At 40.5% G+C, this 16,601-nt stretch overlaps 2 protein-coding genes across 2 annotated transcripts; both read left to right on the top strand.

Annotated features, from left to right (window-relative positions):
- The first annotated feature begins 536 nt into the window (after nt 1-536).
- Nucleotides 537-10,101, top strand: LOC141600345 (putative F-box/LRR-repeat protein 9). The gene is made up of 3 exons (XM_074420566.1): nt 537-989; nt 9,006-9,616; nt 9,751-10,101. Exons 1-2 carry the CDS (start codon nt 661-663, stop codon nt 9,604-9,606), a joined length of 930 nt encoding a protein of 309 aa, XP_074276667.1. The 5' UTR covers nt 537-660; the 3' UTR covers nt 9,607-9,616; nt 9,751-10,101.
- Nucleotides 10,102-12,942: 2,841 nt separating this feature from the next.
- LOC141602060 (uncharacterized) lies at nt 12,943-14,592 on the top strand. The gene is made up of 2 exons (XM_074422369.1): nt 12,943-13,012; nt 14,045-14,592. The coding sequence occupies exons 1-2, from the start codon at nt 12,943-12,945 to the stop codon at nt 14,590-14,592; spliced, it is 618 nt and encodes a 205-aa protein (XP_074278470.1).
- The last annotated feature ends 2,009 nt before the right edge of the window (nt 14,593-16,601 follow it).

Genomic DNA, 16,601 nt, shown 5'->3' on the forward strand with positions numbered 1-16,601 from the left:
AACCCTAGCCTCCATCAAATTATACAAGGGGCTCCATCGATTATCAATCGATCGATGGTAAGCCCCAAAATTGTTTCAAATTTTAATCAATAGTTTGCATACCTATTTTCTATTCAATAAAAGTCTCCCTTTTGGTGAGAATCGTTTTTCCGTCCCTTATTTCGGGGATTTTCCATTTTTTCGTGGTTTTAGTTTCATCAGTAATATAGTCAGGAGTAGTTCGTTGATGGTTTGCAGCGTGTTCTTTCTAAGGGTAAAAGTGATTTGTCAACGATCTTTGGAACCAGTCAGAGGTAAATTTTATCTCATAAATCAAACGAAGGATCCCTCAAAAGCTACATGAAGATAGCGATAATAGGACGAAATTAATTGTCATATCTTTGTTTTGAGATCCTTAGTTTATAAGAAAATTATTTTTCTTTGGTTTCCATTAGATTTGTTTTCAATTATAGTTATTCTTTGTAAGTGCCGTATGACGTTCTATTAATGAATTGTTCTTTTCTCAAAAAAAAAAAAAAAAAAAATCCCTTAATTAGATATGGCCTAGGTTCGTATCCATCCTCCTACCTAGTGTCTCATTTTGAGAGTGGCTCAAAAGAAGAGAAAGGGATATAAGTAACGCGTTGTATTCCACATCGTGAAATTGGAACCCTAAAGGAGATGTCATCCATGGAGATTTCACATTCAGGTGACGAAAAGTACGGAAAGTGGACAGAATTACCGCGCGACGTAACAATGACGATACTGGTGAAATTGGGGACATTAGAAATCCTAGAATCGGCTCAATTCGTATGCAAATTTTGGTACAATCTATGCAAAGATCCTTCGATTTGGCGCAGTATTCATTTCCGTAACATCGACGAATCAGAGTTAATTAACAAGCATGAGAAGATGATGTTGAATGCTCTTGATCGTAGCGCCACTGGTTTAATTGATCTCGATGTTGAGGGTTTTGGCTCTGATCACCTTTGCTCTTTTATTGCTTCCAGGTATGTTTTCTTATTCAATACTTGTATAAGCTTTGATATTCTTATTGGAACATGGATCTTTGTTAACTACTCCCTCCATTCCGCTCATTTGTTTACCTATTCCATTTTTGGTGTCTTCGTCAATTGTTTACCTTTATATTCTAGGAATGCCTTTGATGGTCAATTTGATAGCTTGTCATCTAATCATTTTCCCCTTCCTCTTTCCTTGGTCTTTGTGCCAAAACCAAAGGTAAACAAATGACGGGGATGGAGGGAGTATAATGTCATCAACCATGCTATGTTGATTCTCGTGAATTTTGTTACTTGGCTCTTCTATTTAGCTGCACCTGTATAATGAAGGATATGTTTATGAAATCCTATTTGACACTTGTCAATTCGACACTTCTCCTAGCGTAGACATGGTGACAATCTTGCAACACAAAACTAGACGAAGTGGATGGGTTTATCAAGCATATAGTATGAGTTTTGATTATTCTATGTCTCTAATCTTTCCATTTCGCTTGAATAAGTCTCAAGATATTTTATTTTTATTGACATGGAGACTCCTACCACAAGATATGTATCCGTGTTTGACACTCGTAACATAGGTGACATTGATTAAGAGAAAAATTCGTGACATATATTATGCATTCACCTTATCCATTTTAATGGAGCATCGAAATGGATAAGCATTTTTTGGAATTTCTTTTTAGACTCAAGTTACACAGCAAATACCAAAAGACAGATAGTACCACTTTTCAAACCGGATACCAATGGTTGCTAATGTACATAAAGTACGAGCTTGTATCCCACCTTTAACACGCTATATAATAGGACATGTGAATGTTATCTTTAGGTAGGACTTGGAGCATACCCATTCTGCTCATCTTAGTATTTTACTATTCAATACTCTTTAGTTGATTTGAATCTTCCTTTTTCATTTTCAATATAGCTAAAGACTCACTTCTTTTGCATTTTGATGAACAAATAATAATGACTCACTAAAATAAAATGTACGCACTTCTTGTATTATGAAGTAGCACTTGTGGGTAGGGCTAAATGTAGAAGTTGTAAGAGTAAGTGCATAGTGACCATTACCCTAATTTTATTTAGACCTTTTATGTGGGTGCATTCCCCGTTAAATACCCTACCTGGCCAGGTTGAACAAGACAAATGCAATGTTTGTCCATTCTAAGGACAAAGAATAGTTTCGGTTGACTCATTAGTGTTTCAGGGGTGGAGAAAGCAATGGGATTTTCCGCTCTATTACTATATAGTATGCATCTAAACTATATTTACTCCTGCTCATCCACTATGAGGAATCAAAATATTAAGTAAAAAGACATTAAGATAGCATTAGAAGATTTTTTTATCTGTCTGAAAATGGGATTTGATTTGGCTCATAATATTCCCGCCTTGATAAGTTGTCGTGGAGTGTTATTGTTGTTGAAACTCATCTGTCAAGTGAAGCCCTTGTTCATCCTTTAGTTCTAAGACTTGCAAAAGTTTGAGCTGTTCTTTCAGCCATAACAAAAGGTTGCACTCCTTGGCCACCCTTGGCCTGGAAAATGTCTACCTGCCCTCCCCACCAGTCAACAAGCAGAGTTATGGGACATCAGGGTAAAAAACTGGGGTGTTGATCGCTTTCGAATATGTTTGGAACACCCAGAATCATATTCTACCATCTGCAAAACTGTGTTCGAAGCCTGCCCTGGTGTCACGGTCCGGGCCTTTGAGCCAGACCGTGGCGCGCACCCTTGTCTAACACACGACAAGAATGCAAGCGAGAGCGTTAAGCTCTAGTGAAGGATCATTAGTTTATTTGTAATCGGTCTCGGGTCGGTGTGTGTCGGGAATCCTATTCACGATTATCAAGTCCGGCACACGAAAGCAATAAAAGTAAGCAATACGATTATTGAAAGCAAGCAACAAGCAACAACAAGCTTTTGGATGAGAAGCGGTTTTTCATTGACTAGCACCTCTCATAGAGGCAAATTTGATAGTTTGGTCCTGGTAGCAGGAAACATTGAAATTACAAGTTTAGTTCAGAATAACGATATACCTATTTAAGGAAAGAAAAACTATTCTAAACTATGCTAAACTAAGAAATTACTTACTACAAAAGTACAAGGGAAATGAAATTACATAAGCATAAATAAAATTAAGGGTTCAAGTGTGCGGATCGTCACACTCTCCCCCACCTAATCATTGCGTCCCTCGCAACGCTTCAAAATCTTCATGGCATTTGGTTCAGTCGGTTGATGTCGGTGGAAGTTGATTGGAGCGGATGTTGGCGCGCTTGCTCTTGTTGCGGGTGGGATCTTCAGGATCTGGATGGTAAGGCTTTAGACAGCTCACATGAAAGACAGGGTGACACTTCATCAAGGCAGGGCGGTCCAACTTCAGATGCTACTTCCCAATCCGTTTGATCACTCGGATTGGGCCTTCGATTTCCGCACTAGACGCTTGTCTCGTCCTCGGAGGAATCTCATCGCTCTTTGTTCGCCTTCACCATGACCATGTCGCCTACTTTAAACTCCTTGGTCTCCGTCCCGATCCGCCCACTTCTTCATGCGGCGAGACGCTTTCTCCAAGTAAGCTCGAGCAATTTCGGCATTCACGTTCCATTCTTTCACATACTCGTGGGCTTTCTTTGTCCGGCCTCCATATGTATATGTATCTGCAACTGTGGGAGGCAATAGCGGCTGTTGACCTGTAACAAGCTCAAACGGGCTCTTGTTGGATGAAGAGCTCGTCTGCACATTAAAACAACAGAACTGGGCAACATCAAGGAGTCTTACCCACTCCATTTGAGTTGCCCCGACAAAGTGTCTCAAATACTCTTCCAAAGATGCTATTGAATCGTTCGACCGGCCATCCGTTTAAGGATGGTAACTTGAGGACATCCGCGACTTCGAACCCTGGGAGATTGAACAATTCTCCCCAAAATAGTCCCGTGAAGCGAGAATCGCGGTCACTGACTATACTTTGAGGCAATCCCCAATATTTCACAACATGTCTGAAGAACATGGCACGCCTTAGGAAGAGGAATGAAAGTCGCGTATTTTGAGAATCAATCCACAATGACAAGGATCACACTTAACGCCCCTACCTTCGGCAACCCAGAGATAAAGTTCATAGAGATACTCTCCCATGGTCGTGTAGGTACGGCAACAGATTTAATGACCCTCCCCGCTCGTTTCTCTCCCTTATCTTCTTTGTGCAAACGAGGCATGTCTTCGTGTACTCCATCACATCATCCTTCATCCGGGGCCAATAAGTAACTTCTCTTCAATAGGCATAAGGTTCTCTCGCCATCCCGGATGACCCGCCCACAAGGTATCATGGCACTCTTGTAGAAGCATCTTCCTCAATCCGCCGCCTTTGGAACAAAGACGCGATGTCCTTTCGTGAATAAAAGCCCATCTTCCACCCAAAACTTGCGAGTCTTTCCTTCTAAGGCCAACTGTTTCCGAGTCCTCGCCATTGGGTCTTGGTCGAGGTGTTCCTTTGCCTTAGCTCGAATATCTGTGACCACGGTGGTGGTGGACGGCCAAGTCGCATCTACGGCTTAGGGCATCGGCGACCCTATTTCTTCGCTCCCGGTCGATAAGTGAACTCCACATCAAACTCGCCAACAATTCTTGCCCTCTTCCGTCGTTTTTGTTGAGCTTAGGTTGCGTCGGGAAGTGGGATGCCGCGGTGTTATCCGTCTTGACAATAAACTTCGATCCCAAGAGGTAGTGTCTCCATCCCCGAGCAATGAACAATAGCAAGGAGTTCCTTCTCTTGGGCAACATACCGAGTCTCGGCCCCATTCGGCCTTTCTACTCTCAAAGGCCATGGTGACCCTCTTGGAGGAGTACTCCCCAAGGGCATAATCAGACGCATCCGTCTTTACTTCAAATCGTTTGGTGATGTCCGGCAGTGCCAATACGGGTTCCTGCATCACTGCTTCTTTGAGCCTCTCAAAGGCTCTTTTCCTGTCGATAGACCACTCCCACTTGATATCCTTTTTCAACAAATCAGTTAGGGGAGCGGCTATTTTAGAATACTCCCGGATGAATCTCCGATAGTAGTTTGCTAGCCCCAAGAAAGAGCGAAGCTCAGACACATTTCTCGGGGTGGCCCAATCCTTGATGGCGGTAATCTTCTTCGGATCCATTCTAAGTCTCCCTTTCCCCACGATGTGGCCGAGAAAATTGACTTCGGGTTGGGCAAACTCGCACTTCTCCTTTTTGACAAATAAGTGATTGTTCCGCAGTTTCGCGAACACAAGCTTTAAGTGTTCGGCGTGTTCAGCCAAAGAGCGACTATACACAACGATATCATCCAAGTACACCACCACGAATTTGTCCAAGTACTCATGGAATACATGGTTCATCGAGTGCAAAATGTGGCGGTGCGTTTGTCGGCCGAAAGGCATGACCAACCATTCGAAAGACCCATACCTCGTCACACAAGCAGTTTTTGGCTCATCTCCTTCGGCAATCCGAACTTGATGATAACCCGATCTCAGATCCAACTTGCTGAAGTACACAGCGCCCTGTTACTGATCGAACAAGTCCGCTACCAAAGGAATGGGATAGCGATTCCTCATAGTCAACTTGTTTAAGGCCCGATAGTCGATACACAATCTCAGACTACCATCTTGTTTCTTCTGAAAGAGCACAGGGGCTCCATATGGGGCTTTAGAAGGTCGAATCGACCCTGAGCGAATTAAATCATCTAGCTGCTTTCGAAGTTCAGCTAATTCCGGAGGTGCCATGCGGTATGGTCCTCGAGCAGGAGGTCAGGTCTTGTCCCTGGAAGAAGCTCGATCTGGTGGTCTACCGAGCGTCGAGGTGGAAGACTCATAGGTAAAGAATCTGGCATCAAGTCCTTGTTGTCCTCCAACACCCGCATTATCGAGGGTTTCTCTGATTCAGCAGAAGTGTCCTCTTTCATGGACACGGTACACAAATAAGTTGGCTCGCCCTTTTGAAGTCCTCTATTCAATTGCATCGCCGAAAGAAGGGGTCCCTTCATCTTACGATCTCCTCCCACGGCCTTCACCAAGTAAGGGTTTGACCCGACCATCATAAGGGAACCGTTATGGGGTGCCAGGAAGGTCCGTGTTCGCTTTAGGAAATCCATTCCGAGGACAATCTTGAAGTCATCCATCGGGACGCTGGTGAAGTCGAGCTTCCCGCTCCATTCACCCATCTTATCACTACATCTTTGGCCACGCCATGAATCGGCTGAGCACTGGGTTAACAGCTTTCATCCTTCCTCCTTCTCGGTTTATCTCCATCCCGAGCCGTTTCGCCTCATCCGGGGTAACAAAATTGTGGGAGGCCCCCGTGTCTATCATGGCACGAGTGCCAATTCCATTGATTTTTACTTCAACGTACATGAGCTCAGTGGACTTGGCTTCGGAAAGGTTGGCGCCTTTTCCCATTGAACACATCATGTGCACCGCCCCCATCCGTGCCACTTCTCCCAGTTCGTTAAACCCATCATCATCCCCCAGGTCGACTTCATGGTCCGTCCCTTCGGGGTTTGGCTCAACCGACATCTTAGATAAATTCTTCTTGAGGGTGTTGAACTCCCCCTGGTGCGGACACTCAGACATTCGGTGTGGTCCTCTACATAAGAAGCAAGCAAACGGTTTCCTAGCGGTAGACGCTTCCGAAGTGCTCCCCTTTGAGGAAGTTGGGGTGGAATTAGCTTGGCCCCACTTCCTATAATCTCCTCCTGGACGGAATCGACTATTTCCCGTAGAAGGAGTTTTGGCTTGTGACGTGTTTCCTCCAAATCTGGGGCTACTCCCGCTCGCTGTTGGGAATACCTTTTTCTGTGCCACTTCGCGCTCAGAATAATAGTCGACTAGCCTCTTGGCCGCGGTCATTGCAGCGGAGAGGGACTCGGGCCTTTGTCGCATGATCTCTCGTTGAGCCCACTCTTTCAAACCATCGACAAACTGGAACACGCGATCCTTCTCGAACATATCAGATATCTCTAGCATACACGTCGAGTAAGCTTTCACGTACTCCCGGATAGAACCCGTATGCTTCAAGCTCTTGAGTTTTCTTCGAGCTAGGAAGTCCGTATTCTCCGGATAGAATTGTTCCTTGAAGAGTCGTTTGAAATCGTCCCATGACTCCAGCACTATGCTCCCTGCCTCAATCTCGGCGTATTTGGAGCGCCACCATTGTTTGACATCATCAATTAGATACATGCTTGTGGTAGTGACCTTCAGTGTTTCGTCGAGCGCACTAGCTCGAAAGAATTGCTCCATGTCGAAGAGGAAGTTGTCGACTTCTTTCGAGTCTCTCGCCCCACAATACTTGTGGGGTGCAGGCGGCTTCACTTTGGAGTTCCACCAAAACTCCCGTCTGCGGCCATTCTCATCAGTGTATTACACATGTTCTCGAGTTGTCCGACTCTCTCATGGAGATAGCCCATCTCCTCCGCATACTCACGCGTAATCATTGCTTCTATGGCGTCAAAGTGAGCCTCATGCCCCTTTATCGTCTCATTCACGGCTTCTAGGCGAGCCTCATGCCCCTTTACCGTCTCGTCTACGGCTTGGTGAGTTCCCCCGAGGCTCACCACGAGTCCTTCCAGATAAGGAAGTTTTTCCTCAAGTAGTTTCTCTAAGGCCGTCACCCGGGCCCTAGTTTCTCCTTTGTTCCCACTCGGTTTTGTGTTTTTTCCCGTCATCGTAAGCAGCAGCTCGTCGTGAAGACCGAGCTCTGATACCAAATGTCACGATCCGGGCCTTTGAGCCGGACCGTGGCGCGCACCCTTGTCTAACACACGACAAGAATGCAAGCGAGAGCGTTAAGCTCTAGTGAAGGATCATTAGTTTATTTGTAATCGGTCTCGGGTCGGTGTGTGTCGGGAATCCTAGTCACGATTATCAAGTCCGGCACACGAAAGCAATAAAAGTAAGCAATACGATTATTGAAAGCAAGCAACAAGCAACAACAAGCTTTTGGATGAGAAGCGGTTTTTCATTGACTAGCACCTCTCATAGAGGCAAATTTGATAGTTTGGTCCTGGTAGAAACATTGAAAATTGAAATTACAAGTTTAGTTCAGAATATCGATATACTTATTTAAGGAAAGAAAAGCTATTCTAAACTATGCTAAACTAAGAAATTACTTACTACAAAAGTACAAGGGAAATGAAATTACATAAGCATAAATAAAACTAAGGGTTCAAGTGTGCGGATCGTCACACCTGGCTTGCCCCTGTATTCAGTTTCGCCTGTTGATCTCCTGCCGAATCTGTTAAACCGGTTTAGCTTCATCCTTTTGTAGAATAGTGGGTGTACTTAGATGTGATCTATTCATTCGGTCTTCCTTTCTTAATACTCCCTCCGTCCCGGTCATTTGTTTACCTTTGCTTTTTGCACAAAGATTAAGGAAAGGGAAGGGGACCATTTGAGGGTAGTGTTATTAGATGACAAGTGGACAATAATAAAATTGGATGATCAAATAACCCATTAGAGACATGACTAATAGGCTAATATAGAAAGTTTAAACAAATGAATGAGACACCCTAAAATGGAAATGGTAAACAAATGACCGAGACGGAGGGAGTAGTGGGTGGTAACTGTTGCTGATCGGTTTGGTTTTAGCCTTTAGGACGATGTTATTCTGGAAGACACTTCTCTCATATAGAATAAGCTGGCTAAGGGGATTATATGATTTTTGAGAATGTGTGATTTTTGTAATGCCTAAATCTAGTTCCATTATCTTATCGAACTGTTTTCTTCGTAAGGTTTTCTTCGTAAGGCGTGTCAATTCTGTCACGATATCTGTTATTAATTTTTATTAGAATAGCGTATTTCTGATCATATTTTAAATTTGTGCCATAAATTGAGCTTCTAACAGATCTGATAATTAACCTCCGTTATACGAACTGATAATTTACACTTGCTACATCTTTGTTTGTGACTACATATTTTAAGTTGAGGAACTAAATGACTTGGTGGTCAATTAGCTCTGCTTTCTGCATATTAGTGAACTAACTCTACTCTTACTGCAGAGCGAGTCAACTAAAACGCTTTCGGCTTGCATGTTGCCACAATATTTCTGCCGATGCATTGATAGACGCCCTTAGAAAACTACCTTCTCTGGAGGAACTTGAACTTACTCTCTGCTCCTTTCAAGCAGAAAAAATCATACTCATCATTAATTCTTGCCCCTCCCTCAAAACTTTCAAACTGAACGAGCTAGGTTCAAGAAATCCAACTTTGGCATGTGATGAGGAAGCACTGGCAATTGCAGGAAGCATGCCTAATTTGCAGCACCTACAGCTTATCGGAAATAGCTTGACAAACGACGGTCTAACTGCAATCCTCGATAGATGTCCCCATCTTCTATCCCTGGACTTGCGTGCATGTTTCCATTTGGATCTTATGGGAAATTTAGGGAAGAGATTACCAGAACAAATCAAGGATTTACGACTTCCGTATGATTCCACTGAAGACTATAACTATCTTACAACAGATTATGATAGTGATTTTGATGAAATCTATGCAGAATATGATGACATGGATTATGTATCTGATGATGATCATTATGAATTCTCAGATGAGAATGAACCTGATGACTATGATGATGAACTTGATGACTATTTTGTTTAGCAGCCATTGGGTAATGTCTCCATATCTGCTTTCCCTCTCTTTGCGTTATTGTAGATTAATTTTTCTGATTAGATGATGCAGAATTTCCGAGCTTTTTGTTAATCCTGCTTTGATTTTTATTCTACCTCTATTGTTACCGTGTAGGTAAGCTCTTGATGTGGAAAAGGAAGACTTGGTGAATGTTATGTAGCTTGAAGTGTCAAGCTGATTAGTTAGTTTCTATGAACATTCCAAGTGCTATTTAGTCTCTTAGTACCTGTAGTAGGCATTAAGCTTAAGCGACCATGTAAATGACCAGTGTTGATCCCCGTTTGTATAAGTTGGTTATACAGACCAAGAACATGTTATGGTGGCTTGCATTTTTTTCGTAACTGGTTAGGTTTGAGGGCAATGAAGGTCCTTTCATTGCCGGTTTTCCGTTCTAAATCTTAATTAAAATATTCGTGTACGAGGACATATCTGAAAAGAACATAGCATCCCTTTTTCTCCCCGTCATTCTGCTCCCCTTCCCGTTTGTCCCAAATTCCCTTCTACTTTTAATTAAAAAGTTGACCTTTACTTCGACTGCCAATTAAATTAAGTCCTCCGTCAAGCTTATTTACTTTGGCCGACAATTTTTATACCAGCGGTAACCCTACTTCTTTTGGCGGGTGATTATCGAACCAAGGGCTCTTAAGTCCGAGGCGGTTGGTGTCCGTTTTTACTCCTGATTTTCATGCGCTTCAACTGTTAATTCTCTACCACCATACATGTTTGTTTGCATGTTGCTTCTTTTCATCTTTCTTCAAAGAATCATCTTCAATTGGTAAAGGGCGAGGATGATGGTCCGATAAAGTTTTACATCTCCATCGCAAACGCCCTAATAGTTCCAAACTCGAATTTTTTATTTTCCAATCGTAGTTCTCAAAAATACGATTTATTTGAAAAAAAGAATTGTCACATTTCGATCTCGTAAGCACGAGTTATGACCTCTTAATGTTTTTCGGATCAAAAATTTAGGTATTTCGTGCAACATGGCAAACGTTAAGGGCACTGTGCATTTTCCGAAATTTGATCCAACCTATAAACCCGTCTCTATCCGACCCTTCTCTTCATCGTCACGACCCATAAATTTTGATGCGTATCCCCGCATGACCCGAACCTGAAATAACCTCTTAATTTAAGATTGAAACTCGGCTTGATACACTCAACTCGATGGTTCTAAGATACGGAGTATAAGTTTATGTTTAATATAATTTAGAACAGGTAAGAACGGGAAAAAAAAAAGATGTAATGACAATATTTATTTCATCTAAAATTTTAATGAACAATAAATGTCATTATAATATTAATATATACATATTAGTTTTTGAATATTAATTTAAAGATAAAGATTATTAATTTTAGTACTTTAAATATAGAATACAATTAAAATACCAAATTTATACTCCCTCCAATTCGCTATAATGTTCCCTATTTCCCAAAACGGATTATTCAAGTAATGTTCCCCTTTCCTTTTTTGGTAACTTTTTCTCTTATTTTATTTATTTCTCTCTCCTATAATCAAACCCCACACAACTCTTTTACTCCTATTTTATTACTTTTCTTAATGTTTTGGCCCCACAACTCCTTATTTAACTCCTATTAATTCATCTCTCTCTCCTAACACCAACCCCACATTTGTCCTTTATTATTTTATAATCATCTTTCTTAAGTATTGTGCCATATTGATATGGGAACATTATGATGAATTGGAGGGAGTACAATTTTTATAACATTTCATAATACAATAATCATTAAAATAACTTAATATTTTAATTGTTAAATATAAGTAATGTAAGTAATAAATATGATAAAATTACGTAGTTGCTCTTTCATGTACGATTTTTACTCAATCATAAACATTTTTTCATAAAATTGACATACACTACCCTTTCTATCCTCCCTCCCTCCCTTTCCTAATTATTACCCACCATCCTCAACTAGCCCTAACAACCAACTTGCCTCCACCCCAATTAGCAACCTGGTCTCATCCACCATCGCCATTGTTTCAGTTGCGGAACCATTCATAAGATCCCCGAGAGAAGTTTTTCATAAAATTAGAATTGGGAGCTATGTAATCGTCGTACAAATCTAAGGTCTAATTTCCAAATAAAGCCAGGAATCCCAATAACGTAGCTGAAGGAGTTATGTCCACTGTCCTATACGAATTAACTCACTTAAGTCTATGTAATCGATATGCCTTGCTAGAGGCTAATGTCGGTTTGACACATAAGGTGGTTTACGTATCTAGTAGTCTTAAATGAGCCTATTGGGTCACACACAAAAGGTACGGGATTAATACGACTTATAATTAATACTAACCGGGCTCTAATAATGATTAGGCCCAGCTGCGCTGTTCTGATAGGGTTTAGGAAACTAACCTATGTATCTCATCTATATAAAGAGGGTTTGCGTGACAAACCTAATAAGGGTTTTATTCTTTTGTCTGACATACAGAGAGATACACTAAGAGAGAGAAAAGGAGTTTTCTCCAAGTTAGATTTCTTCCCTTCACTACTAGCATACGAGGCGCAGATTAGTACTTGTGTGGATACCGGTAGAGGCATCACAAGTGGGGTGCTTATTATTCGTCTGGGTTTCGGATTTCTACATCAAATATACTTCTTATTATTGTTATTATTCCGCTGCGCTAACAGGTATGTAATTCATCTTATTTCCTATGTTAATTTGTATAATACTTGCGATTAGATCCGGGTTCATAGGGTGTTCAAAAGTCAAAACCCTACAGTGGTATCAGAGCCTTTTGTCGCGCAGTATTATTCAAATCGATTTGAATCTTGCCCCATAATTGATTATGGGAGATTCAATTGATATGATGAATATGAATATTTGTAGATTTATTAGAAACATGTTTAGGGTAGTTTCAATTTGCGAATTTAATATGGTAGATTATGAAATTGGATTTTATATAAACCTTAATTTTGAATTAGAGTATATATTTTGCCCTAAAATCGTTTTTTCTAAAACCCTAAGAAGCTATTTCATTATTGATGATGAGCCCTTATTTTATTAAGGCAAGACTCGAATGAAATAAGATGAAGGGAGGCCAAAACCATGAGCTAAGAGTCGAAAAACATGGCCTAATTGATTGGTTTAAAAGGTTGAACAAATCGGTTTAGCATGATAACAATTGTCGAAATTGTTTCGACTAGTTTTGATCTGTTTGTTGTGTTAAACGGACCGGATCCAAGTTAACTGGACCCTAATTGTCAGGGAACCGGTTTAAGGGTTTTAAAAACCGGTTTATTTCAATGCGAACCGTTTAGCATGTTTTAGCTCGGTTTTCGATTTAAAATGAATGGTTTTACTGTGTTCTTTCCAGTTTCGAGATGGGCAGGCCAATACCGGTTAGGAACCGGTCATGGTATGGTCGTGTCTGTCTGTTTTCTATCAAAACCTATTGATTTTATTTGAAAATTGTTTTTTTGGCCTTGTTTTTGTTGTATTTTGTCTAAACATTAAATTGATTATGATTAAGAATTGTTTTACAATTATGAATCATTTTGGACACTTGCTTTATATCTTGAATAGGGAAATGGTTTCTTTGGTCGGCATATTAAAGCAATCCTTTAAGATATCAAGTCTTGTTTGTTTTGAATGAATTGTTCAATTAAATAGCAATTATGGAAAATTGTCTCTTGATTATAAATCATTTTGATTTACCTTGGTTTTGGTCGTGTGTTAGTCCAAATTGCTTGACAAATATGGCTAGAGTTATGGCTAAAACTAGTATAACCTTGAGATTATGGCTCGACGTTATAGCTGTAATTGACACAACTCTGAGCTGGTGATAAAGTTATAGTTGAAGCTGGTATAACTTTGAGATCGTGGCTCAATGTTATAGCTGAAACTAATACAACTTAAGTCACATGTCAATGTTATAGCTAAAGCTAGTGAAACAATGGACTAACGTAATGATCTAAAGCCATGTCTGAGACCCAAGTATATTGCATTTATCCCTCTGGAATATTAAGCAATGCCTTTCCATATCTAACCACTACAACAAGTTTGCATCGTTAGTTAAAGTGACTGCCAAAGCGGTGCTTTGCTGATTATGTGAATTGAGTAGAGAGGTAATGGTTACCTATGTGGTTCAGTTTGGTTCGCTTAACATAGCTATCAAGTCGGACTTGGGCTTTGAGGCAAAGAGTTGGTAGTCATATGATGACTAACTAACAAACTGGAAGTCATATGGTGATATGATTAACATAGCGATGTCTACCTTTGTGTTTGTGTTTTGGGCGATGAGCCAAAGCTCACTCAAATCACAAATTACTTGGGATTCTGGAATGTCATGCATACATGAGGGTTGTTTGTATGGTCATATCTTAAATTTGTTTTAAGATTTTGTTACATTTTCAGCATATTAATAGTATGCATTTTTTCTCTGTTGTAGATATGTCTACAAACTCATTTTCACTACGATCCTTGCTGGAAAAGGAAAAATTGAATGGTTCAAATTTCCCGAAATGGTATCGCTCTTTGAGAATTGTTCTCGAACATGAGAGAAAGGAATACGTCCTTGAGAAGGAGTATCCTGACGAGCCCTATTCCGATGCTGATAATGCCATTCAGATGGCGTATATTCAACACGAAAAGGACAACATTGATGTCTGCTGTCTCATACTAGCTACCATGAATTCTGAGCTTCAAAAGCAATATGAAAACATGGATTCTGCATTTGATATGATCAATAACCTGAAAGCGATATTTCAGGAGCAAGCTAGAACTGAGAGATATAACACTGTCAAGGCAATATTTGATTGCAAAATGGGTGATAAAGACCCAGTCAACCCGCATGTGATGAAGCTGATAAGTTATTTTGATAACTTAGAGAGGCTAGATGTTGGGATAAGCCAACAGTTGGCGACATATATTATACTTCAGTCTTTGCCACCTGTCTATAAAGATTTTGTGTTGAACTATAACATGCATGATCTGTAGAGATCACTGCAGGAGTTATAATGAATGCTTAAGACTGCAGAGCCTAACATCAGAAAGGCTCCAACTCCTGAAGTACTCATGGTACGAAAAGGTAAGGGCCTTAAAGGCAAACGTAAGGGCAAGGGAAAGGCTAAGGTAACTGGTATGACCATTACCAAGGCTGATCCTAAGCCTAATACTCAAAAGTTGCCTGTTGTCAAGAAAAGAGTGCTGAGGACCTTTGTCATTACTGTAATGAAAAGGGGCATTGGAAGAGGAATTGTGCCAAATATTTGGAGGACAAGAAGAAGAGGAATGGTGCTTCCACTTCTTCAGGTATTAATGTTATTGAAGTAAATGTTACTACTCGTCGCTCTATATCATGGGTATTTGATACTGGATGTGGTTCTCATATCTTCTGTAATGTACAGGGTCTGGGAAACGTTAGAGCATTGGTAAAAGGTGAAGTGGACCTGCGCGTGGGCAATGGAGCAAGAGTTGCTGCTTTAGCTATAGGGACATTTTATTTAGAATTGCCAAGTGGCTTAGTTATTGAACTGGATAATTTTTATCATGTACCTGCCATTAGCAGGAATATTATTTCCGTTTCTTGTTTGGACTTGAAAGGTTTTGATATTTTAATAAAAGACAAATGTTGTGCCGTTTCGCTAAATGGTATTGTGTATTGTCAAGCTTATATTTATGATAGATTATATGTTCTCAATTTAACTAAGCAGTTTTATAACATTAATAATGCAAAGAGATTGAAATCTAAGGATTCTAATCCTACTTATTTGTGGCAATGTCGACTTGGCCATATAAATAAGAAACGCATACAAAAGCTCCATAAAGATGGACTCTTGGATCAGTTTGATTATGAATCATACGATATATGCGAATCTTGTTTACTTGGAAAGATGACAAAGACACCTTTCAATGGTTACAATGAAAGGGCAGCAAACTTGTTAGGACTAATCATTTTGATGTATGTGGTGCGATGAGTCACACAGCTAGGGGAGGATATCAGTACTTCATCACTTTTACTGATGATTTCAGCAGGTATGGCTATGTGTATCTTATGAAACACAAGTCGGAATCGTTTGAAAAGTTCAAAGAGTTCCAAAATGAAGTACAGAATCAATTGGGCAAGACAATTAAATCCATTCGATCTGATCGAGGTGGTGAATATTTGAGCCAAGATTTCGGTGACCATCTTAGGAGCTGTGGAATTGTTTCACAACTTACCCCTCTAGGTACACCACAATGGAATGATGTTTCTGAAAGGAGAAATCGAACTTTATTAGATATGGTTCGGTCTATGATGAGTCATGCAGATCTCCCTATATCCTTCTAGGGCTATGCACTTGAGACTTCTGCATTTACACTTAACAGGTGTCCGTCTAAGTCAGTTGAAAAGACACCATATGAGATATGGACATGAAGTGTTCCTAAGTTGTCTTTTATGAAAATTTGGGGATGTGAGGCTTATGTCAGGAAATTGATTCCTGAAAAGCTAGGACCCAAATCTGACAAATGTATTTTTGTAGGATATCCAAAAGAAACTAAAGGGTATTACTTCTATAATCCTGCTGAGCACAAAATGTTTGTGGCTCGGAATGAGTCTTTTTGGAAAGAGAATTCTTGTCCAAAGGAAATAGTGGGAGTAAGATTGATCTTGAAGAGGTTCAAGATATGCAGGTATCTCCTATGCCTACTGAGATAGTAGAGGAGAGGTTAGACTCACGAGATGTCGTAGTCTCATCATCTGTACAAGATACACCCGTTTCTGAGGATGTTGTCCCTCGTAGGTCTACAAGACCTAATTTTGGTAGGGACCCTGACAGGTATCATGATCTATACTTGATAGAAAATGATGAACCGTCATCTTACAAGGAAGCAATGATGGGCCCGGACTCTGAGAAATGGCTTGTAGCCATGAACTCCGAAATGGATTCCATGTACCACAACCAAGTATGGACTTTGATTGATCCACACGACGGTGTAAAGACCATCGAGTGCAAATGGGTCTT

Source organism: Silene latifolia, chromosome 9, assembly GCF_048544455.1.
Source record: "Silene latifolia isolate original U9 population chromosome 9, ASM4854445v1, whole genome shotgun sequence".
Classification (NCBI taxonomy): Eukaryota; Viridiplantae; Streptophyta; class Magnoliopsida; order Caryophyllales; family Caryophyllaceae; genus Silene; species Silene latifolia.